Source organism: Rattus rattus, chromosome 8, assembly GCF_011064425.1.
Source record: "Rattus rattus isolate New Zealand chromosome 8, Rrattus_CSIRO_v1, whole genome shotgun sequence".
Lineage (NCBI taxonomy): Eukaryota > Metazoa > Chordata > Mammalia > Rodentia > Muridae > Rattus > Rattus rattus.
In genome coordinates this window covers 108098828-108123278 of record NC_046161.1, presented here as the reverse complement: position 1 = coordinate 108123278, position 24451 = coordinate 108098828, and the positions used below count along the sequence as shown (strand labels likewise).

At 44.0% G+C, this 24451-nt stretch overlaps 1 protein-coding gene across 5 annotated transcripts in view; it reads left to right on the top strand.

Moving 5' to 3' along the window:
* Rbms3 (RNA binding motif single stranded interacting protein 3) overlaps positions 1 to 24451 on the top strand; it is a 665104-nt gene that overhangs the window by 412334 nt on the left and 228319 nt on the right. For all 5 annotated transcript variants that reach the window (XM_032911069.1, XM_032911066.1, XM_032911068.1 and 2 more), the window contains exon 6: positions 19975 to 20132. In XM_032911069.1, the coding sequence (XP_032766960.1) occupies positions 19975 to 20132 (158 nt within the window). The remainder of the gene's footprint in view (positions 1 to 19974; positions 20133 to 24451) is intronic.

Sequence of the window (24451 nt, the reverse complement as noted above, 5' to 3'; positions counted from 1 at the left end):
AGCATGGATAGCCAGGCCCCATCTCCTGTTCTCTACCCCCTGCTCGCTGATGAGTGTGGCCAACTGCCTCACCCTCCTGCTGCTGTGCTTTCCCTCATGGAATGGTTCATGCAACCCTGGACTGCAAAGACAAATAAACCCTCCTCCTGGGGGCTGCTTTATGTTGAGTGAGTACTTGAGCATGGCAACCTACACCTATAGCCTAAATCCACAGATGTCTGGGGCCCCTGACGTCATCAGTCTGCTCTGTTTCCAGCTCAGCAAACGTCATCAGAGACCTGGATGTACACGATGGCACGTAGATAAATAAATAAACAAATAAATAAATAAATAGGCAAGCAAGCAAACAAACTAATAATAAAATTTAAAATTAATACTGTGATATCTTTGGATTATATTGTGTTACAATATTTCATTTTGAAAGTTGTTTGAGCTGTTGACTCGAGTTTCATTAAAAAAAAACGTATTAAATGAATCTGGCCTGGAATTGGGACAGAGTTTCTCACAATTTCTGAAGGTCTGTTTGCTGTTTTGTGCAGTTTATTTATACAAAGCTGCCTTCTCAGCACCAACGACGATAAAATGAAAACACTAATCAGCTCTGGAAGTGTCACGACTCCTCGACATCCCGCAGCTTCTAACGTTTGCCCAAGACATAATTAACTCTTCATGTAGGGGTAACAAGCACATACATCTCATTAATATGCAGATTCACCTTAATCTTTAATAAATAATAAACCTAGAACAAAGAATGGCTTTAAAATACTTGTATTATTACCAGTAAATGTTTGATTTGTGTACTTATATTTTATACCTGTGTTCCTGAGATTGTATAAAAATATCCTGAGTCCACAGAGACTGGGGATGCAGGAAGTTTAAGAAGCCCCGTTTTAAAGGCTTAGAGATATGAGTTCACTAGTCCAGGACCAGAGTGCATGTGGGTGTATGTTTTACTAATTTCGCAATACTTTGTCAATGAAATCGTTTCAAGACATGAGAAACAGGCACAAAAACACACTAGCTATGAATATTTATGAGTCCGGAAATACACTCAACCTAAGCCCCTCATCTTTTGAAGGAATGAAATGATATAATTTCATTCTAAATTTTACATTTCACGGCTCCTTTCACCTGATCGTTCGAGTTCTTTCTGCCTCCTCCCTCACAGTGTTTCTTGAGTTGTGAATGGTGGTGGGTTAATATGCATGGTTCATCCACACTCATGGTTAATTATTCTTGGCACTTGACCAGTTATGAGACTCTGTGCTAACCGATACCCACCACCAAACACAGCTTCCCTAATCAATGTTCAGAACAGCACACATTTATAGACATAAATATCCAGAAGATAGTTTGACAATGCGACCATTCCATAGGCCAACAACGGGTCAGCTAGTAGGGCCTATGATATCCCCAGTCATTAGGTTCACAGTTCCAAGCATGAAATTCCTCCTTTGGAGCCTCTAGTCCAATTAGAAAATCAAGCTGGTTACTGCCATAACCCTCATGCCACTATTGCACTGATGGGTACACTGAGACTGCACATTTTTGTCTTCCTGTATTCACATGAATTCCTGAAGACAGAAGGAACACACACACACACACACACACACACACACACACACACACTCACTCACACACACACACACACACACACACACACCAAATTCTATCTCTGCTACTCTTAACAGTGTGTGCTGATCACCCACCCTCATGAACAGTCAGTTCATTTGGTTCATTGTTCCTTGCGAGTTCACGGGCTGCACTTAGGGTTTTACGGGTGTCTCCACACCTACAGTGTACATGTGCTTCTCACTTTGAAGCACGCTCATTGGTCTTGGAAACCCCGGCAGGTTTTTTGTTCTGTTAGCACCACTCTCCCAAGAGCTCATGAAAATAGTGTCTAGTGATGCATTATCTTTAAGGAAGTCTAACTGCGGGTATTCCTTGGTGGGGAGGGCACTGACATAGAGACCAAGGCTCTGGGTTCCATCCCCAGCACCACCTAAACTGCAGTGGTGGAGGGACAGAAGCCTGTAATCCTAGCTACGTCAAAGGTGAAAGGCAGAGAGTTCAAGGTCATTATCCTGGGCCTCAGCCAGATCCTCATGTCCCGGGGCTGTGTGAGACACTGTGTGAAGCCAACCGTGGAAAAGCTATGTATTGCTTCCTCTTCCTCATGCGCCTATGAGGTGACCGTGCAAGCCTTACGACCTAAGTTCGAACTCACACAAAGGTGAAAGGAGAGAACGGACTCTACAGAGCTTGTCGCCCTTCGACCTCCACAGGTGTATTGTGACACAAGTGCCCACACAGACCTTGTACCCACAGAGACACCACCACCACCACGCAACAATTAAAAAACATAAATTTGTAGTTCCACAGTTTCATGAAGGTGCTTCCACACCCACACTACAATCGTAGCTAAAAATAATTTTGAAAGAATTTATAAATTCGGTGCTTTCTCTTCCTACGATGAGGCTTTCACCCAGGAGAGGATCTTCTCTCAGGTGACACCCGCTACTGCCACTGCCTCAGCGTAAAATCTCCAGTGGATTTCTCTCGGGGCCTGGGTCTCATGAGGAATAAACCAGAAAAGTACATCCTCAAGTGGTCAGTTGAAGTCGAATGAGAGCCATTTCTGTCAAGTTACCTTCAAACGCGGGTTCACAGGAAACAGTGGTGCAGGAGTCAGAATGTCCTGCGGCACAGGAACATACGGTATTGATTCCAGAGTCACTCCGTGTCTCCGTGCTCAGAAATATGGCTGTATTGCAGGTGACCCACTGGGTTTAGCCAAACTGTGTCTGCCTTGATGGTAATTGATGCCTTTAATCGAATTCTTTTGGATAAACAAATTTCCTCTTATGCAACAGGGGAGTGTATCTACCTTAATACTTGCTCTAAAGCTAGAAATGGAAATATTTATTTTCATGATACATTTGCAAATACCTAAGGGCTCTTTAATAAAAATATCCAAATCTGTACTGGAACATGAACATATTCATACACAGATGCATACACACTCATGTGCACATGTGCGTGCAAGTGCGTGGGCGCACACCCACACACCACATTGTGCTTTTTTGTGTCTGTGCTTTTACCCTTCCTTTTAAAGGGTTCCATACCAGGGAGCCTCAGCCTTGGCAAAACAGATAATTTCTCTTGCAGATAATTATTTGTTATAGGTTGTCCCATGCGTGCAGAGTGCCAGTCATAGCCCCTTAATCGCAGTTGTGAAAAGGTTTCCAGGTATTGCCAGAAATCCTATGGGAATCAGGACTCCCCTGTTTCTGAGTCAGTGGTCTATACATCAGTCAAAGACAACACCAGTGCCTTACTGAACGTGTGCGTGCGGAATGGCCTTTATGATCCGTTGATGAGGAAATGATTCCAGCAGCACTCGGATTGGCTCCTTCATGAGGAACAGCTCTCACACAGCCGGATGAGTGCTGTCTGCATTTAAAGTGCTTCTATCTGGCTCTTGCCTTGTGCACTAATTCTCAGTGATAACCGGATTCTAATTTGAGCCCTCATAGTTATACATTCCATTATGGCAGCTGCACATATGCGCTACCCACACCCTTTAGAGGAGCCCAAGAACTAATAATATACAAATGGCGCACCCAGAGGACACTATCAAGGTGTGGTCAGGTGTGATATGCATGGCACATCTGGGGAGACAGACATGGAATCCCATAGTGTTAGTGATGGGGGAGTGAAGTTTAAATGCAAAGCACAGAGCATTCAGCCTTTCCGTTTCTGAGATGAAGTCCTTAGGATGAACGCTTTAGTCTTGTGGACTTTTATTACCAACGCTAATAGCTCGTTCCTTCGTTTTGCAGATGTCCCGTTACTTTTTGCATAATTTCGAGCATTTTATAAAATGTCGCAAAAAAAATGGCACAATGCTCTTCTTGCAGATTTTCCCCACAATGAATATCTCCTTCACTTGCCTCATTGAATTCTACACAAATATCCTAACAGATATTGTTAGGATACCAAGAAGTCTGAGAGTAAATGTATGTATGATATAACTTTAGGTACTTTTGTTTCATGCGCTAATCACAAGGAAATTCATTCACGAAATCACGGTAAAATAAATGACAACAAACATTAATATTAACACAAGGGAAGCAACATGGTCAGACTCGGTCTCGTTTCACTCACTTTCCTTTATAATACATGAGCAACACTGGAGACGGAGAGAGCCGACTCAGTCATTACGAGCACTTACTGCTCTCACAGAACATTGGACGTAGGCTCCCAGCGCTTGCTCAGTGTGTCTCACAGCCAACCACCTGTAACTGCAGTTCCCAGAGATCTGACATCCTCTTCTGTCCTCTGCTGGCATAGCGCTCACACGTGCATACACAGACAAATGCTCAGAGGCACACACAGCCGCACAAAAAATAAAGCAAAATTTAAAATAGGCACAGGGTCTGGGCTGCAACCCAAGATCATTAGTTGCATTTACATGTCTCCGTGTCTGCTCACAAACAACCGTTCCCCAGTCTTTCTTCATCTGGAATCGCAGGAAGAAAATATTAAGGTCATCTATCAGGTAGAGTCCCTTTCACACTAGGTCTGACTGATGTTTACTGATGATTCGATTATGGTTTTATTTACGGAAGGTGACCGCAGTGCGTCCTTCTCCACCGGTCTCGTCAGGAACACACTACTCTCATGTATCCCACTCTGGTCTCACTACTCTGACAACCTGTTTAGGAAATGTCTTGAAGCTGTCTCCTTTGAAAAGCTACTATTTCCCCCTCATAATGAATGAATCCCTTTTAGGACAGTTCTGCCTGATTCCACACATTTTCTTGTTCTCTTCAAACTTCTTTCTTAAAAAAATAGATTTATTTATTTTATATGTATGTATTTTGTCTACATGCATGTATGTGAACTACCTATGTCCAATACCTGTGGAGGCCGGGAGAAGGCATTGGGTCCCTTTGAGCAGGAGAAACATTCACACTTAACTGCTAAATTATCTCTACAGCTATAGTTTTCCTTACTAAAAATCAATCAGTCTGTCTCTGTCTGCCTCCTTCTCCTTCTCCCTCTCCCTCTCCCTCCTCCCCCCCTCTCTCCACTCCCTGTCACTCCCTCCCCCTCTCTCTTTCTCTCTGTCTCTCTCCCACCTCTGTGTGTGCTATATTATTTACATGAATGTGTGCACAAGTGAATGCCTGTGTGCACTAGGTAGTCAGAGAAATGCACTGGGTATCCTACTGTACCACTCTTCCCCACTATTCCCTTGAGACAGGGTCTCATGTAGCCCAGGCTGACCTGTAGCTCACTAGATAGCCAAGGATGACCTTTTATCTCCAGATCCTCTTGCCTCCCACTCTCAAGTTCTGGGATGGCAGGTGTATAGCACCCTGCCTTCCCGACTGTCCTTGAACCTCCCCCTGTTGATAACTCTCACGCCAATCTACTGACAGTCAGGGATGCCAGGCAGCGATTCCAAACCTCTAGCATTCTTCTGGCTTTTATTTCTTTCCTCCAGAAGAGATGGCTTCTCTTCTCCCACCCTTATTTCATAATTTGCTTGTGAAAGTAAGAACTCAAAGATCCTTTTAATTCATTTCATGGGTTTGGAATACTACTCAGCTATCAAAAACAATGACTTTGTGAAATTCATAAGCAAATGGATGGAACTGGAAAATATCATCCTGAGTGAGGTAACCCAATCACAGAAAAACACACATGGTATGCACTCATTGATAAGTGGATATTAGCCCAAATGCTTCAATTACCCTAGATGCATAGAACACGTGAAACTCAAGAAGGATGACCAAAATGCGAATGCTTCATTCCTTCTTTAAAAGGGGAACAAGAATAGGGAGGCAAAGTTTAGAGCAGAGGCTGAAGGAACACCCATTCAGAGCCTGCCCCACATGTGGCCCATACATATACAGCCACCAAACTAGATAAGATGGATGAAGCAAAGAAGTGCAGGCAGACAGGAACCGGATGTAGATCTCTCCTGAAAGACACAACCAGAATAAGGCAAATACATAGGAGAATGCCAGCAGCAAACCACTGAACTGAGAATGGGACCCTCATTGGAGGAATCAGAGAAAGGACTGAAAGAGCTTGAAGGGGCTTGAGACCCCATATGAACAACAACACCAACCAACCAGAGCTTCCAGGGACTAAGCCACTACCCAAAGACTATACATGGACTGACCCTGGGCTCCAACTGCATAGGTAGCAATGAATAGCCTAGTAAGGGCACCAGTGGAAGGGGAAGCCCTTGATCTTGCCAAGACTGAACCCCCAGTGAACGTGATTGTTGGGGGAGGGCGGTAATGGGGGGAGGATGGGGAGGAGAACACCCATATAGAAGGGGAGCGGGAGGGATTAGGGGTTGATGGACAGGAAACGGGGAAAGGGAATAAAACACGAAAATTATAAAAAAAATTTTAAAAAAAAAAAAAAAAAAAAAAAATAAAAAAAAATATTAAAAAAAAAAAAAGAAATATAAATAGAGAAAATACCTAATAAAAGAAAAGAAAAAGAAAAAAAAAGAAAAAGAAAACGCCATCAATATTAAGGAAGCAGACAGCACCAAGGTAAAGGCGGTGATCAATATGAACCAATCACCCTGCTTTTTCTCTGTGTGGCTCTCTGGGCCTTTTCAGCCACACGCAGGGGATGGCTCTCCCTGCAGATGCTCTCACTCACAAACTGGGTACCATGTCTCTGCCTCACTGAGGCGCCGGAGTAGAGCAGGAAAGCAGGGAGCACGTGGGAGCACCTCATCCACTTTCCTTGTGCTAAGCACGCCAATGGCCCTGGTGACGGGTGGGGGAAAGACTCTTAATGAGTCCCAGCATTTGATGTACCACGGGTCCCCAGCTGTATGGACGTAAGAGGCTTAGCAATTTTGTATCCTCTGAATAACAGCATTTATTTTATACTCTAAGATACTCCCTGGGAAGTCTGAATAGCATTGCGGCTTCTTTGGTGTGAAAGCTTCGTTGGGCTAATTGACTCGAACAGCAAAATTGCTCCTTAGAAAAAAAAGCCACACAGTTTTGATTAATGAGCTCAGTAATAGATCGTTAATCTTTTCAGCTCAGAAATCATAGGAGCGGGGTTGTGTTTTGTACCCAGTAATATATTTCTAGATTTCGGGGGCCGATACAGTGGCCACATTTTAAAGATCTCATGATCAATTTAAACATGGAGATCTCTGCCTAATTGAATATAATATCCAGCAACGTTGTAACCGGAAGAATACCACGAGTCGTGTCCTGAGTAGCGGTAATTGTTCGGTTATGAATGGGCTTGTATCCTGTTGGGAGTGGTCTTTTTGTAATGCCCTGAGTTCTGATTGATGATAATTACAGGAATGTTAATGAGTTACTGGACTTCTCCTGTGTACCTCAGTGCACCCTGTATTGCATTCCACACTAACTCTCAGAAGTTGAAGGTATTGTTTCCCTTTATGGTTCAAGAAGTTCTCTGAGAAGTGAAACAGTAGAGCTAACAGCACAGGACTGGCTAACCCCGGGTACCACACCACTGTGTGCTCACCTCCTGCCATGCTGACCGAGTTCTGGGAGATGACCTATTGGCAGGTCACCTTGAGGGAGTCAGGGCTGCTCGAGCTGTTATGTAGATGACTGAACTGACCCATGCAGCTGTCTTAAGCGTTTCCACATCTGAGGGGTTTAATCTTCATGCCCGTGGTAGAGCCAAGACATGATTTCCACATTGTCTCTGGCTACCTGATCACCAAGGGAAACAGAATTCCAAATTATCAGCTGGAAAAGTCCCAAGGGCAAATTTCTACCTTCCTGGTTGCACTCTTGTGTTAGCTGGTACACAGCACCACATTGTAATTAAAATCCCATCATAAATTCCTTCATAACCTGCCCCCTGCACTGAGGTCTCTATCTTCTGCAGTGACCGCACGCACTGTTCACAAAGCCATCTGTCCATTACCGAGCCACATGAAGAGTTGGACCTCCCTCGCTCCCACTGGACCTCCCTCGCTCCCACTGGACCTCCCTCGCTCCCACTGGACCTCCCTCGCTCCCACTGGACCTCCCTCGCTCCCACTGGACTTCCCTTGCTCCCACTGGTACATTTTAAGGAAATTAACAATAATACAAGTACCAGGTACAGACCAGCAATGATGATACGAGACAGTCTTTAGGAAAGACAAGTCGTTTGTCCCATTTGATCTTCAGCAACCCTCCCTCCAACTGTTCTCAAAAAAGGTCCGTATGCTAGTATGAGGCAGGGAGAAGGCAAGAACCTTGGTCCTCACAGTGTAGTACCTATTGATAAGTCAGTTCCCATTGTGCAAGGCATACCCCTATATGCATGTTCTCACGCGTACACAGGATCACACACATATGCACAAATACATATATGCATACAGTCACATATACATATTCATATATATACATATTCACACACACATACACAAATTCACACCCCGTACATATTCTCACATATACACAAATACATATATACATCCATACACACACGTACACACATATACATAAGGTCAAACACATTCCCGCACATATACAAACTCACACATGCATACACACATACATACACACATGCACATATTCACACACAAACACAAACACACACACATACACATATTCTCACACACACAAATACACTCATATACACACATACATAAACTTACACACATATACTCACACATACACAAACACACTATACATATTCATACACACATGCAGAAACACATACACATACACATTCACACATACAACATATTCACACACATACAGAAACTCACACCTATATACTCACACACATACACGCATCCACACATAAACACACATACACTCACATACACACACATATTCGTACATATATTCACACACACACACCCATACACATGTTTACACACACAGACTCGCTTACATGCACACTTACCACACCTCTCAGCACATTTTCTCCAGCTTCCTGTTAAAGGACATAGGCTACCAAATTTAACAAGCTTTTCTGGTTCTCCTTGGAAAATTTGGATTGCATTGACCTGGGTATACTGCCCCCTCTCCACCTGGATTGACAGAGTTTAATGTGCAGCTTAACTAGTTTTGAAGTGCCAACCTGTTCCTGACTGTTTCCTCTCCAGCGACATGCACGTGGCCTCACAGACTCAGTTTTCTGTGAAATTGGCAGGGCTAGCTTAGAAGCAAAAGCAGGCTCGAGCAAAACCAGCAAGACAACAGCGCGTTTGTACACAGCTGAGTTCTCCGCTTTCCACATGTCGAAGGTAGCTTTTGTTGGTATAATCCTCTTGAAGTAGAGGTTAGAAGAAAGTTAGTTTTATTTTCCTCCGTGTTGGGAAAATGTCACAGTTCTCGTCTTAATAATAAGGCTTAACCTCAGTTTCCCTCTGCCCACTCGTTTCTCCAGTATCATTACGACGTTTATTCTTAAGAAGGTGAAGTAGCTTGCTAAGTAGCTTATTCCTCAGGGAAACTCTACAGGAAGCCAGCCGGCCATATATTCCTTATTTTAATCTTTTAAAAAGTTGTGACTCGGCCATTAAACACAGTGTTGTCTACAGCATCTGTATGGAATCCGTTGGATTCACTTCTGGATGGGTTTCACAACAGCTGTGTGAGCCCAGGCAGCTGCAGAGAGCTTCTCATAACCTGTGCTTTCTCACATGTAAAATGGGGATGTGAATAGACTCTACCAAGGGTTTTTTTTAAAGCCATAAAAGTATAATGAATTTAAATAGCTTTAGAGTATAGTTCTCGGCACATTGCTAGATAATGCCCCTGAAACGATTATAATGCTAAAAGCAAATAATTTATGTAAAATGATGTTAGCATTAATCCCACGTGGCGATGGTTAGTCTCAGTGTCTTTCTCATGAAATAGCGAGAAAGTTATTCCTATTTAGTGGTTTGCTTCTTTCGTTGGTCTGTATTCGCCGCACTTGGTACTGGGTTAGATAAGAAGACTGACATAACTGTATATGTAGAAAATATACCCTGTGAGTAAATCTATCCACCCTTTACCCATAGCATAGCACAAACTCAAATTGACTAGAAGGGCTTGCATTTTATCAGCTGACCACAATTTTGCAGACTTTCATGACTCCGGCATCACTTATGCTGTGCTCTGAGTCTGTTGTCTGCATAGATTGGAGTGAGGCTGGTTGTTTATGAGAGGAATTTCATGTCCTGAATGGATTCTACCTCAGTAACATAGCTCTGTGTGCAGACTAAATGTATAGCTGGGCCTCGTCCTGGTGACAGGGTATTCTAGGTAGATGATTATTTTTGTTCGTTTGCCTGCTTGTTGTTGTTTTTTGAGACAGGGTTTCTCTCTGTCTTGGAAAAGACAGTTCCTTTCTGTCTTGGAACTCCTTCTGTAGAGTGGGCTACCCTCAAACTCAGAGATTCACCTGCCTCTGATTAATGGTGTGCAGCACTGTGCCAGCTCTTCTGCTTCCTGCTTCCTGTTCCTCCTCCTCCTCCTCTTCCTTCTTCCTCCTTCTCCCTCCTAATCGTCATCTACTGCTCCTCCTCTTCCTCATCCTTCTCTTTTTCTCCTTTTTTCCCTCTTTTCCTTTTCTTCTTCTCCTTAATGGGATTAATAAAAGAATACCATAACTAATGGCAATATATGTACACGATCTGCAATACCTCACTTATTTGAAGTAATGCTTAACGAATCAGATGACGCCTTTTCGTTCCAGCAGCCAAACCATATAGATTCCCTAGAACCTTCTCAGAGTAGGAAAACGACCAAGAAAATATGGACTCTGTTCACAGTACTGGGTTGCTTTCTGTAGCTTTGTTCCCTGGTTTTGCTTATGGGTACCAGTATTGTCAGAGCAAAGCCATTCATGGTCTCTGTGGCATCAGAGTATATTGTAAGGGGACCATTAAGAGATTTCTATATCGTACGGAGAAAGTCTGGCAGATTCTCACAAGGCAAGGCACCCTCCAGAGCTGGGGGCTGATGATTCTGAACTCGGGGTCAAGCGGGACACTCGGCAGGAGTCCAGGAAAAGCAAGAAGGAACACAAACACTTGGCTGCTTCTGGACACCACACACACACTCAGAGGTTTGCTCGCTTGGTCACATGCATCTCGACTCACGACCATCCAGAAGAAGCAAAACAAAAGCCACCCAGGCTCTTGGCTCGCGGAGTTCCAAGTCTGCTCTGGATTCTCCAGAACTAAAACCTTCCAACTGGACCAGAGGCTGCATCACCATGCACGGATGCTGTGCTTGGATTAAATCTGAAATACTTCAAGCACCGCATGGCCCCCCTTTCTTAGAGGACCGCATTCACTTTCATTCGGGGGAAGTCGTTCTTGCTCAAGCCTCACCCACAGACTGAGGTCATTCCCTTCCTTTATACATTGTACGACACTCAGACTACATTAAATGCATTTTTCTGCAGATACTTACATTGATGATGGTGGTGGCAACTGCCAGTGTGTTTTCTTCTAGCTTTTTGAAATGTGCACTATATTACTCATTATCTGAGGTTGACATCCTGGGCCAAAGGCCAGAAGGATTTCTCCCTCGTGTATACTGTGTACTGTTTACTTGTGCCTATGTACTGTGGTGCCTGTAAACCAATCTTCCACATTCCCTCCGTCATCTATTCTCCCCAGCATCGAGTAACTCCCATTTGACTCTCAACTTCTTTTGAAAGTTGCTTTAAACGTGAGCGTGTAGATGAAGCCATACAAAGCACTTGCATTGCTGGTCAGAGGACATTGCTTAAGGAGTCTGGTTTTTTTTGACCATGTGACCCCCAAGGATTGAACTGGGGTCGTCAGGTTCAGCAGGAAGCATCATTATCTGCTGAGCCATCTTACTGGAAACAAACTATCACACGTCCCCTATCTACATGATTTTGTGTAATGCTTGCCTTGCTGTACCTGGCTTATTCCACTGGACATAATCTCCAAGTTGTCTCAAATGACAGACTTCCATTCCTGGTCTGACCGACTATCATGCCACGGTGGGTAAACCCATTTGCTTCAGTCATTTTCAGTTGACGACCATTGTAGTGGGTTCCCACTATTGGCTCCTTTGGATCGTTGCTGCAGTTAGCATGTCTCTCCACAGGCTGAGCTCATTTGAGTCACTGTCCCTGCTAAAGTGACACTGGCAGGTGTAAAACGTTTCAAGGGCAGACCACTGTTCAGTCTGTGCATTAGGTGTGCTTATTCCATTTCTTACGGGTATTTTCCTGCCCGGTGATTGGCAGGCCCACTTTAGACCGACTCTTGAGGCCTGGTGGCGTAGGGTGTCTTTGTTCTTTACCAGAAAGCCTCTGGCCATATCGTAATCTTATGACCTTCTGGGAAGTTCAGAATGTTCTGTCTCTACCCAGGGCCAGAGACATGACTCAGGTCTCATTCTCTGGACTGCTAATTACAATCCTGAAGCTTCTGTTCCCAGTCTTACAAGGTACTGATTATGGGAGACCGTTCCATGGCTCAGCGGCCTCCAGGTCTACCGAGGCCTAACTACCTCCCTAGCAGCTTGACCTAGATGTGGGCAACATCCCCTCTCGACGTGAGCACCCCTTTTACTCACTTAAATGCTCCAGCCTTCCTCCACTACACTAACTACAAAGGGGCAAATGTGAAATGAATCTACCCCATTTGGACAGTTTATGTACACAAACACCTTGGGGGGAAGGAAAAGGAGGAACTCATTTCGGGGGGGGGTGTATTCTTGGACAAAATGACGTTTCTATTCACATTAACAACAGGGAAACTACTTTTCTAAATTTTTCATAAACAAGATTAATGCAACTAGGTGATATATCAAGAAATTCCTGTTCAGGTAAAGCAGTGTCCATCCAGGCCAGAACAGAGGAGGTACTAATGGTGACCAAACACTTAGGTACATGGCAGCTGGATAGTGCCCCTTCAGCGATTGTGAGGACAGGAGGAATGACGCCAGCCAAACCTGGGAACTCTAAACTCAATTGAAAAGGAATCAAACAACTCAGAGATACTAATTTGTGTGATTCCATGCAGCCACGTAGTTTCCAGTCCCCGAATGTTAAGTGGAAATGTTACTCCCCATTATGAGTAGGTAAGGTCCCTGGATCAAGGGTAAAAGGACTGGACCTTACCTAGTTTGTCTCCAGCTCATTTCAAATCCGTTGGGTGACCTCGAGACAACCACACCAACCCCTTAATCTTCATTTTCTCTGTGTGTTAAATGACAAAGTCAGATGAATTAGCTGCCCCTGGGATTCATTCTGAAGCTGCCTCTTCGGAAACAATTAGGCCAGAGGATGGGTAAGTAGCTTGCCAAGTGTTATGCGAGGCCTGCAGTCCCCAACAGGTAGCCCAATGCAGACTCACGCCTGGCATCCTGGCACTCGGGACCCAAGACAGAAAGACTAAGTGTTGCTTACGCACACAGTGAGCTCCAGACCAGGTTGGGGCAATGAAGACCCTGTCTCAAAATAAAGAGGCAAGCAAACGGAACAAACGATTCAAGGAAAAATTTAATATCCTTTTAGACTGGGACTGTCACAGGTGAAATTCTTCTAAACAGTTAAAAGGACTCATTTGGTTTATTACACCAGACAGCCTTCTCCCAGATGACTATTTAAGGTAAGTGTGGTGTGTAAACAAAATTGTAAGTGGAAATATAGGGTGTGTAGTATTTTAAAGTTCATTCCACGAGGAACTTAAATTCCGTGGTCAGCCAATATATTCAAGACTAACACTGCATTTCAAGAGCTGGAATTATTTAATGAATATCACTGCCCCAAAGCCGTATTACTCTCTGTGAATACAAATTAAGGAATGACCCCATCGAGTGCTCTACTGTTCCTGCGCATACCAATTAAGGAGCTGGCCTTGCTGTTTGAATTTAGATTCGGAAAATAGCTTAGTAGGCAGTCCCCTGTGGACTATCTTCTGGGTGTTCACAGTGTATTGTTGAGTGGGCTGTAGCGTGCTGTACACTTAGGGAGTTCAGACAGGAATTTGAGTTGGGATTAACCAGCCAGAGAAAATGAGAAAAGCCCTAGCATCTTCTGGGGCAGTGATGGAGGTCTCTTGGGTTATTCAGTTTCACCAAGGGCAAAGGAGTGCAGAGGGAAGAGTCAGTGCCAACCATATCCTGAGCCTGCTGTGGGCTGTGGTCCATCCACTGGTAAGGTCCGTACAAGCACAGAGACTCCTAAGTGGTTGAGCATGTATTCATCCATGTATTTTCCGTAGAAAACTATGTTGTTCCTAGGAGGGGAGAGAGGTCGGCTGGTAAAGTGCTTGCCATGCAAGTGCGATGGCCTGAGTCTGATTCCCCACCAAGCCCCGTGTGTTCGAATTACTTTACTACTGCTGTGGTAATATGCCACCACCGAGGCAACTTATAAAGGAAAGCATTTATCTGGGGTGCACAGTTTCAGAGAACTCGAATCCATGTCCATCACGGTGGAGTGCATGACAGCAGGCAGGCAGGCATGGTGCTGGAGAGTAGCTGAGAGCTTGCATCTTCAGACAACCGCCATCAGGCAGGAAACGGGCTAAAAGGATGGTGCAAGCCTTTTAAAGCCTGCCCTAATGACTTATCTCCTCTAACATGACCGCAACTCCTAATCCCTCACAAACAGTTCCGTCACCTGTGGACCCAGTAGACGAACATACCAGCCTATGGAGGGGAGGGATACTCTCATTCAAACCATAACATAGGTAAAAATGGGAGGCTCAGTATTCGATGCTTTGCTCCCAGCCCTGGGGAGGAGACAGGTGTCTATCTGGGACTCTCCAGTCTAGCCTAATTGGCAAGATCCAGGCCAACCAGAAACCCTGTCTCAAGGGAGCTTGATGGCTTCCAGAGTGAACACCTGGGGTTTCTCTTTAGCCATCATCCTCCCCCAATGCATTAAAACAACATTGTTTCCTTTTTAAGTTCTTTGTAAGAACTGATTCTTCCCAGTCCCACACAGATATGTTAAGGTACCTCTCACATCTCCTCCTTCAGAATCCCCTTTAAATCAGGGTCAACTAGGAATGTCAAAGCCTTCCACAAACAAATACCATTAGTTCCTTAATCTGGCCATTGTTCTGAGAGTAACTTTTTTTTTTTTTTTTTTTTATGGCAGGAGACCCTGGCTCTTCTGGTAGCCTCATAACATGTGTGGTGTTTTAAAAATTAGTTTATTTAAGTGCTAAAGATTTAAAGATTAGATTGAGAGAAACTAATTTAAATTTTTTAAATAAATTGTACATGGCAGGCAAAAATAATAATAGTAATCTGAGAGCTGATATGCAAATGATGGAAACTTGGGGAGCACGGAGCTGGCTGAAAATGCATTGAGCTGGTTCTAAGTCTAATTCTAACTCTGTCACTAATTATCAGATTGTCCTTGGGCAGGGTGATGAATCTTTCATGGCTCTCTTTCCTCATTATCCAATACAAATGGTGATATTTGCCAAAATACCTTTACAGTTATGGTGGGAAGATTAAAATTAAGTGATGGATAGTAAAATGCTATAAAAGTTGAAGGTTTTATGTGCACGAGGCTCATTATTATGTATCTGAAGTATCAGGAAAAGGGGCACAGAGAGAGAGAGAGAGAGAGAGAGAGAGAGAGAGAGAGAGAGCTTCAGCCAGTTAATAGAAAAATTAAAAAAAAAATCTCATTTTCTTATTCTGATCATATCATTTGACATTTGCTGGTGATAGTATATTTTGTGTGTGTTTGTTTATGTGTGTTTATGCATGTGTGTATGTGTGTGTTCATTTGTGTGTGTGAGAGAGAGAGAGAGAGAGAGAGAGAGAAGAAGGGAGAGGAAGGGAGGGAGGGAGAATAGGAAATGAAACAAGGCTTTACATAAGCACTATTCCCAAATGTTAAAGCCATGCCTCTTTCCAAAGAGATGTGTTCATTCTTGCTATTTTCCTGGTAATAAAAATGTTTAAAAAATAATTGATGTTTGAATAACAAGCTCACTTGCAGATTTCTTTAGATATTGCATTGATTTCTAAATTTTATGAGTATGAGTATATTTCCTGCATGCATACATTGTGCCACATGTGCATGTATATATGTGTACCACATTTGCATGTGTGTATATGTAACACATGGGCATGTGTGTATGTGTACCACATGTGCATGTATGTATGTGTACCATCACATGTGCACAAGCACAGAAGAGGAAATGAGATCCTCTAGAACTGGGGTTACAGATAGTTGTGAGTTATTTTGTGTGTGCTGAGAACTGAACCCAGGGTCTCTAGAAGAGACTGCTATCTGAAGTGAGAATTTTAGTTTCTTTAAAAAAGAAAGCTCAGGACATAGGACACTGTTTTCACTTTAATCCCAGGTATGGGATATGGGTCTGCATCAGATCGTCCACAGCAGCTCAGTGTGATTTCCTCTGCTGTAGCAGGAGTGGGATTTTGGCAGCCGCGGATCGTTTCTGTGATTGCGTGGTGTTTGGAATTCTGGGGACTTTTCAGAGCGACTATATAAATGTCAAGAGGCAGAGTGAGTTAGTGGCTGGCTGCTGTTGGCTGTTGTTGGTTGTTAGTGGCGGTTGTTGGTTGTTGTTGATCTCAGTTTGTAAATCGTCTTGCGCAAGGAAGGAACAAGAAGAAAAAGAAATTAGCTATAGTGATATCGAAGATCAAACTTGCTGTGAGAAAACTGAGGCCCATAACCTGCAGAAAGTGGTCTAACAATAGCATTGTCCTCCCCACCTGGCCCCTTTCCCCTTGTCGTAGTTAAGGTTTCATTGTTGCGAGGAGACCATGTCATTTCTTACCAAGGAAAATATTTAGTTGGGGCTGGCTTACAGGTTCAGAGGTTCAGTCCATTATCAAGACAGAAAGCGTGGCAGCATCCAGGCAGGCATGGTGCTGGAGGAGCCAAGAGTTCTACATCTCCATCTGCAGGTAACAATGATGGGACTGTCTTCTGTACTGGTGAGAACTTAAGCATATATAAGACTTCAAAGCCAGTCTCCACAGTGACACCCTTCCTCCAACAAGGCCACCCATTCTAACAAGGCCACACCCACTCCAACAAGGCACACCCACTCCAACAAGGCACACCCACTCCAACAAGGCCACACCCACTCCAACAAGGCCACACCACACTCCAACAAGGCCACACCCACTCCAACAAGGCCACACCCATCCAACAAGGCCACACCCACTCCAACAAGACCATACCTACTCCAACAAGGCCACACCTACTCCAACAAGACCACACCTCCTGAAAGTCAAACTTTCAAAAACATGAGTCTATGGGGACCAATCCTATTGAAACCACCACCCACCTCTATCCCTTTTACTCTCTTATCCAGAGTTAGGGTCTTGAAAGGGGAGAAGAAAAGGGATGGAGAAGATTGGAAGGAAGGACCCACAAAGTCACAAAAAAACAGCTACACCTATCTGCATAAGGTGTTAATAATAATGCAAAATAAAATATTTGGAATTTCATTTTTATAGTCTCTTCACTATTTTTAAAACCATACTTCTACTTATTCTTGAAGATTTCTGGATTTCTTTTGACAGTTTAATCTTGTTTACTCCAGAAACTACGTTTTGTGTTGTTGTTGTTAGTGGTGGTGGTGGCAGAGGGGATTTTGCCTAAATTATAGTGTTTCAATTAAATGTCTAACTTATTTTGATATTTGTGATTAATCATGACATTCTGACCATGGTTTGCTTCTGACAATACAACTGTTTCAACATACATGTAACTATGTTTCCATTTATAAATCCACATATGAATTATAAAATGTTCACACATACAGAGAATGCTAGCAGTTGTGGTTTTCTTTCCTATGCTACTAAACAAAGCTTCCATAAGCATTGTGACCCCTCAATGAAATATTGGGCATAATGAGCTCATTAACATATAAGTATTCCTGCTTGGTCTGAGACGGCAACTCTCAAATTGATGCCATTATGAGAATCATTTGAAGGGCTTGTCAAGGGGTTGGGGATTTAGCTCAGTGGTAGAGCGCTTGCCTAGCAAGCACAAGGCCCTGGGTTCAGTCCCCAGCTCCAAAAAAAAAAAAAAAAAAAAGAAGGGCTTGTCAAAATTAGCTTGTGCTTGGAGTTCATGATTAGTATCTCAAGGTGACCCTGAGAATTCGTATTTCTAACCAGTTTCAGGTGACACTTAGAAAAATTTTATTTATGTTGGGAGAGACTCCAATGATGCCCAGATGACCTTCAGAATTACTGTGTAGCTGAGGCTAGCTGGGAACTCCTAACTCTCATGTCCCTATCTCCTAAGTTCTGGGATGAGAGGTGTGCACCCCACACCTGACTTCAGGTAATGTGGATACTGAATTCTGGGTCACATCATGGCTCCCACTGGTCTACTGGGAGGCAGCGTCAAAAGCAACAAGGCTTGTGGTCTAGAGGCTCTGCCCTGCCTCTCGCACTTGCCGGTTGTATCAAATGGACAGTTAGCGATTGAGTGCGCCCTCTACAGAATGAGAACTATATTGTGTAGGAATAATGAATGAAAAATGCATCGTAAGTACCGAGAACGATGGCTTAACAAATGCAGCATTAGTGGTCAGACTGGTGCGCTTGGAGTGGTACAGTAAGAACAGCGGCTAGTGGAAGTGCCATCCAGTGACTAGCTGGCCTTCCGGGACTTTAATTAGCCAGTAGTAAACCCCAATTTGAAACTAGTAAGTAGAAAATTCCAGAAATAATTTGCAATGCTAATTGTGTACTGCCCACATTCCAAATACAGAGTAAACTCTTGTCCTGCCCTCCTCTGTCCCACTGTGGTTGCAAATGTGTCTTTTGCCTCGTGGATCTACGTCATACATGCTGCAAACAGCCAGGGGCAGTCTCTGTTAAGATCTTCTGTTGCACCTATGCAGTGCTTGCTCAGGAGCTGTTAGTTAAGTACTGCTAACCTCAAAGTACAAGTGTAGCGACGCCAGCCATATGAAGCTACACTCCAAGAGAAGCTACAAAGTGTCTCCTTCAGGCGAGAAGGTGAACAGGATAGCCAAGGTCTATAGTAACAATGAGACTCCTGCCCATGAAGCTGTGAGGAGAGACAAATCCATGCAATTGTTGCTGTCACAGCCCGGTCTGCAAAAGCCACGCTTAGCACATCGAAAGCACTTGACAAAGATGGCAAATATGAGGTTGCAGGGTTCCGTGCCTGCTTTCTGAGATTTGAGGTGCCGTGGCTGGATGCCTCATGAATAAAGCATCAGTTTACATGTGCTCACCTGAGCTCAACTGCAATATAAGCTTGTGTGTATTTTACAGGGAAGGGTAGACAGAGAGCTTGGGTTTCGTTGATGACATTGTGTTTTTATGGGAAATGTTCTGCATAGGATGGGAGTGGCCAGATATGGTGATGCACACCCATCCTCCCAGCACTTGAGAGGTTGGAAGAGGAGGGTCATGAGGGCTAAGCCACTGGGCAGGCTACTTTTATGTCAACTACACACTAGCTAGAGTCACAGAGGAACAGCCTCAATAGAGACAATGCCTCCATTAGCTTGGGCTGTCGGTAAACCTGTAGGGCATTTTCTTAATTAGCAATGGATAGGGAAGGGCCTGGCCCATTGTGGGTGGCTCTGTGCCTTGGCTTGTGGTCCTGGGTTCTATAAGAAAGCAGGCTGGGCAAGCCATGGGAAGCAAGCCAGAAAGCACTACACTTATATAAAGTCTGCATCGGCTCCTGCCTTCCGGTTCCTGTCCTGATCTCTTACAGTGATGTTACCAGGAAGTGTAAGCGAAAATAAACTCCTCTCCAAGATGCTTTGGTCATGATGTTTCATCACATCAACAGTAACCCTAACCAGGACAGTCACCCTGACCTGTCTCAGGCATTTGGGGCCAACCTGGGATGCATTGGTGCCTCCTCAATGAGAAGGGAGGAGGATGCTAAACTCTAGTTTGCAATTTAAGTGCAGTGCTTGTCCATAGATCTCACTGCATTTGTTTCTTTTCCTTCCCCTAGCAACAAGAGCAAGACCCTACGAACCTATACATCTCAAACCTCCCCATCTCCATGGATGAGCAGGAGCTGGAGAACATGCTAAAGCCCTTTGGACACGTGATATCCACCAGAATCCTGAGAGATGCCAATGGCGTCAGCAGAGGTGTAGGCTTTGCCAGGTAACTATTTTTTTCCGTAAGAAACCCACGTGGAGTCTGTCTTCCCTCACTGTTTCTTTTCAACCCTACTCCTCTATAATTTCTAGGGTCCCAAGCAATAGGCTATGCAAAATAAAATGAAATAAAATAAAATAAAATAAAATACAGATGCTATCAAACCTTTCATCTTCCTGTAGGTTTACTTCAAGCCAAATTAAAAAACCATGAAACTGTAAATACATCATACATCTCTGAAACATGTATATAGACTGTCTAGGTCTCTGGTCATGATCATATTCACACTTAATATTCAGTCCTCTCTATATTTGCAAAACAACCAAGTCAGAAGAAGCCAGTTTTAGCCAGTAACTCAAAGCAAAAGAATTGCCCATATATACTGGGACTGAGGATGAAGCTCATGTGGTAGACTCCTTGCTCAGCATGCAGCAAGCCTTGGGTAAAGCACACATAGCATCACACTCATAATTTCAGTGCTGGGGAGGTTGAGGCAGGAGGATCAGAAGTTCAAGGTCGTCATTGGCAACATAGCAAACCCACAGCATAACCATCGTGAGATACATTTCAAAAAGGCAAGGACGAAATATGTGCCCATGCACTGAGCAAAGTGTCTTTGTGGTTTGCATGTGAGTTTCTAATGGAGACAAAGGACAGGGAGGGGCAGAGGGGGGAGGGGGGATCAGAGGGTAGCGGGTTACAGGGCAGTCCCTGGGAGAATGGAAATAGAGAGGGGGGTCAACAAGGTGTTTGCATTGAGGAGGCACCAGCTGAGTGGTTTTGATATTTTAGGCAGAACAGCAAAATACATCTCTCATCATCGTTAGAAAAGAAAAGAGCAGTTTTTAACTTTAAGGGAATGTTTACAATAGGGAGTCTCGTTCTACAATAAAGTAGACTGTGCCTGCTGTGCTTTCATGAGAAGACAAAGCGAAAGAGACCTCAAAGAGAAAGAAGGCACTTAGCAATAAGATACTGGAAAATGAAACTGTGTTTCCATAGCTCAAAGTGTGGGCAAGAAAGAGACACCGGGTCGTGTGGGAGTCAAGACAGTGTGGACCAGTGGTTCAACCCGAGATGAACAATGAAACTCACATAGTCCTGTGCTCTAGCCCAAATCTCTTGAGATCCTGTACCCTGTCCTAAAATTATTGTTGCATTCTAGATTTTTTTTTTTTTTATGGGGCAGACCAGGGGATGTATGAATGGTGCGTGCTTGGTGAATAGAACTAAAAGAGAATTAGAGTAGAGGAAATCTTGCAGCCCTCCGCTATGTAAGGTAGTCAGGCTTTTGAAACACTGGTCGTAGCTGCTTTCGATGGGCTAGGTGGGACAGGCGCAACCTCCTGTGTCTAGGAGCCCCCGCCATGTTGACAGTACACCGCCTGCTGTCAGAGGCCTGGGGTTCCACCGAAGGACAGCTAGGTTTGCTTTATATCGTGAGCACATTCCCTTGAACTCTTTTGACTCTTACCCTAGCCCTTACCCCCCAAAGTCTCTCGGATACATTAACCTCTCCTTTATCGACATTTCTGCTGAGGAATAAGCACATTTTAAGTTCATTGAGGGAGCACATTTCCTATGATGCATCCCTGGATGTGGTTTGGAGTAAGATTTTTTTCCTTAATCCACCTCGTGTTGGTTTCCTAGCGATGCTATGACAACAGAAAACATTCTGGCTTTAATAAAAAAAAGTTTGTTTGAAGCTAAAAGCCAGCGATCAAGGTATCCTGTGGTTGCTTTCTTACAACATCTTCGCTGTGGTTTGTAGACAGCTCTCTTTCTCCTCTTCCACAGCTCTTCCTTCTGGATGGAATTTCTGTCCCTTCTATCATCTTCTGTCCCTGCCCTCAGTTTTCATGCTTGTTCTGTTTGCTCACTGTTGGATGGTGGGATGGTTGATGGAGAATGGCACTCCCATCCTATGATGCCCCTATGATAGCTTAGCTCAATAGTTTTACCACTCGGAGCTGAGTCTTCTACAGGCACGGGTCATGGTGGATTAAGGCCCATTTTTTAATGTAATTACCTGTCCCCAATATGTTTACCTTCTTAAGTATGATGGGTTAGGACTAAGCGTGAGGGTTGGGGATTTAGCTCAGTGGTAGAGCGCTTGCCTAGGAGGCGCAAGGCCCTGGGTTCGGTCCCCAGCTCGGAAAAAAAAAAAAAAAAAAAAAAAAAAAAAAAAGACTGCAAAAGGACTAAGCGTGAACTTGAGTAGTAGCTTGAGGCACGCAGTCAGGGCTATTTGCTCATCTTACATGTCAATCCTTGCTGTAGAGTTTGAGTTGGCCTAAAGGGAAGGAAGCCTAGACCTCTACAAGGGTAGAGCTAATGCAAGTCATCAGCTCAAAACTGCAACCGTGGCAGGTGGAATCCCACAAGAACAACACACAGATCCATCTCTGGAGGAACCCTGGAAGGCTGGGTGCTTTCCCTGGATTATTCTGTTGTAAATTCAGCCTCTTCCTCCTCTGGTGTATTCTGCCCCATAGAAACCACAGGTAGCCCTTACAAATTACAAATTCGAGACTCTGGGCACATGAGAGTCTTTAGCATTGCCTTGAGTGATTTCATTCCTCAGCCACCCCTCTCCCCCAGGCCCCAATGTCATCTCTGGCTTCCTTCACATTTCTGATCATGGTTCTTCCTGTTTCGTGGCGTGGGCAAGACTACCCTTCTTAACCACCTTGTTGACCGCCATTCTGCTGTCTTCTGCCTACTCAGCTCCTTGGTATTCACTGACCCACTTTCATTCAGAATTCTTCCTTGGCCTTCAACCCCAGACTGTTACCCAAATAAAATGCAACTGTTCAAACTCCTCTGAAAGTTTTTTTTCTTCCTCATATAAAATTTATCATGGTTGCATCCAATCCATTACTTTATTTCTGTATTATCCCATTGCTTTTCCTTTTTCTTTTTCTTTTTTCCTTCCTTACTTTCTTCCTTCTTTTCTTTCTTTCTTCCTTTCTTTCTTTTTGATTGTTAGATGGGTAGGTAGGTAGATAAATGGACGAATGGGTTGATGGGTGGGTGAATAGGCAGTTAAAGAGGTGGGTGCATGGATTATGGGTGATAAATTGGTGGGGGGGAGAATGGGTGAGTAGATGGATGGGTAGGTTGGTGAATGGGTGGGTAGGTGGGTAGATGGATGGATGGGTAGGTGGGTGCATGGATACATAGGTGGCTGGTGGATGGATGAGTGGGTGAGTAGATGGGTGGATATGAAGATGGGTGGGTGGGTGAAAAAACAAAGGATAGGTGAGTTGGTAGTGGGGTGGATTAACAGATGGATGGGTGAACAGGTGGATGTGTGGATGGATGAATGGATGATCAATTTTATGATGAGCCTTCTGCAAGATTACTAAGTAGATTAGCTCAATTTTCTCAAAACTTGGATGTGTGCCCTTGAATGGTCAGTTGAGTTCTTCTGCTGAAATCCAGGTGGTTTCTTTGTTTGGTTTTGTGTTCCAGATAGCAACGCCCCCTGCAACCCAGGGTAGCCTCAGCCTCCTGAGTGCCTGGATTATAAGTGCATGTTTGGCAGGTCTTTCTTCTCTCAGTATTGGATCTACCAATTTTAGAAGGCAAGAACATTTAAAAGAAAAAACACGAGTTGAAGTGAAGGTCCTGATTTCTTTTGCCTAAGAAATGAGAAAACAGAAAGTATGAGCCTGACTTGCTTCATCAGCTTCTTGGAAATGGATGTAGAATGAATCCCTTTTCTTGTGTGGAGAAGAGGGTACATGTTCCATAGCCCCCTCTGCAAAGGTCAGAGGACAGCTTCTAAGGATTGGTTTTCTCCTTCCATCATGTGTGTTCTAAGCCTTGAACTCAGGATTTTAGGCTCTAAGGCAGGTGCCTTTAAGTACTGAGGCATCTCACTCTTGCTACTTTCAAAGGTCCCATCCCCTTTTTCTCACTCAGCTTTTCTCCTTGAAAAGTCTCTTTCTGAACCACAAAGCAGAGATGATTTGACAATGCTCTTGATTCTCCTGGGGCTAATACATAAAATCAGGGTTTTACTGCTGTGAACAGACACCATGACCATGGTAACTCTTGTAAAGGACATTTAATTGGGGTTTACTTACAAGTTCAGAGGTTCAGTCCATCATCATCAAGGCAGGAGCATGGCAGCATCCAGGCAGGCATGGTGCAGGAGGAGCTGAGAGTTCTATATCTTTCCTCAAAGGCAGCTAGGAGAGACTAATTTCCATGTGACTAGGAGGAGGGTCTCAAAATCCATGCCCACAGTGACACACCTCCTCTAACAAGGCTAAATCTAGCCACACCTCCCTATAGTGCCACTCCATGGATTAAACACA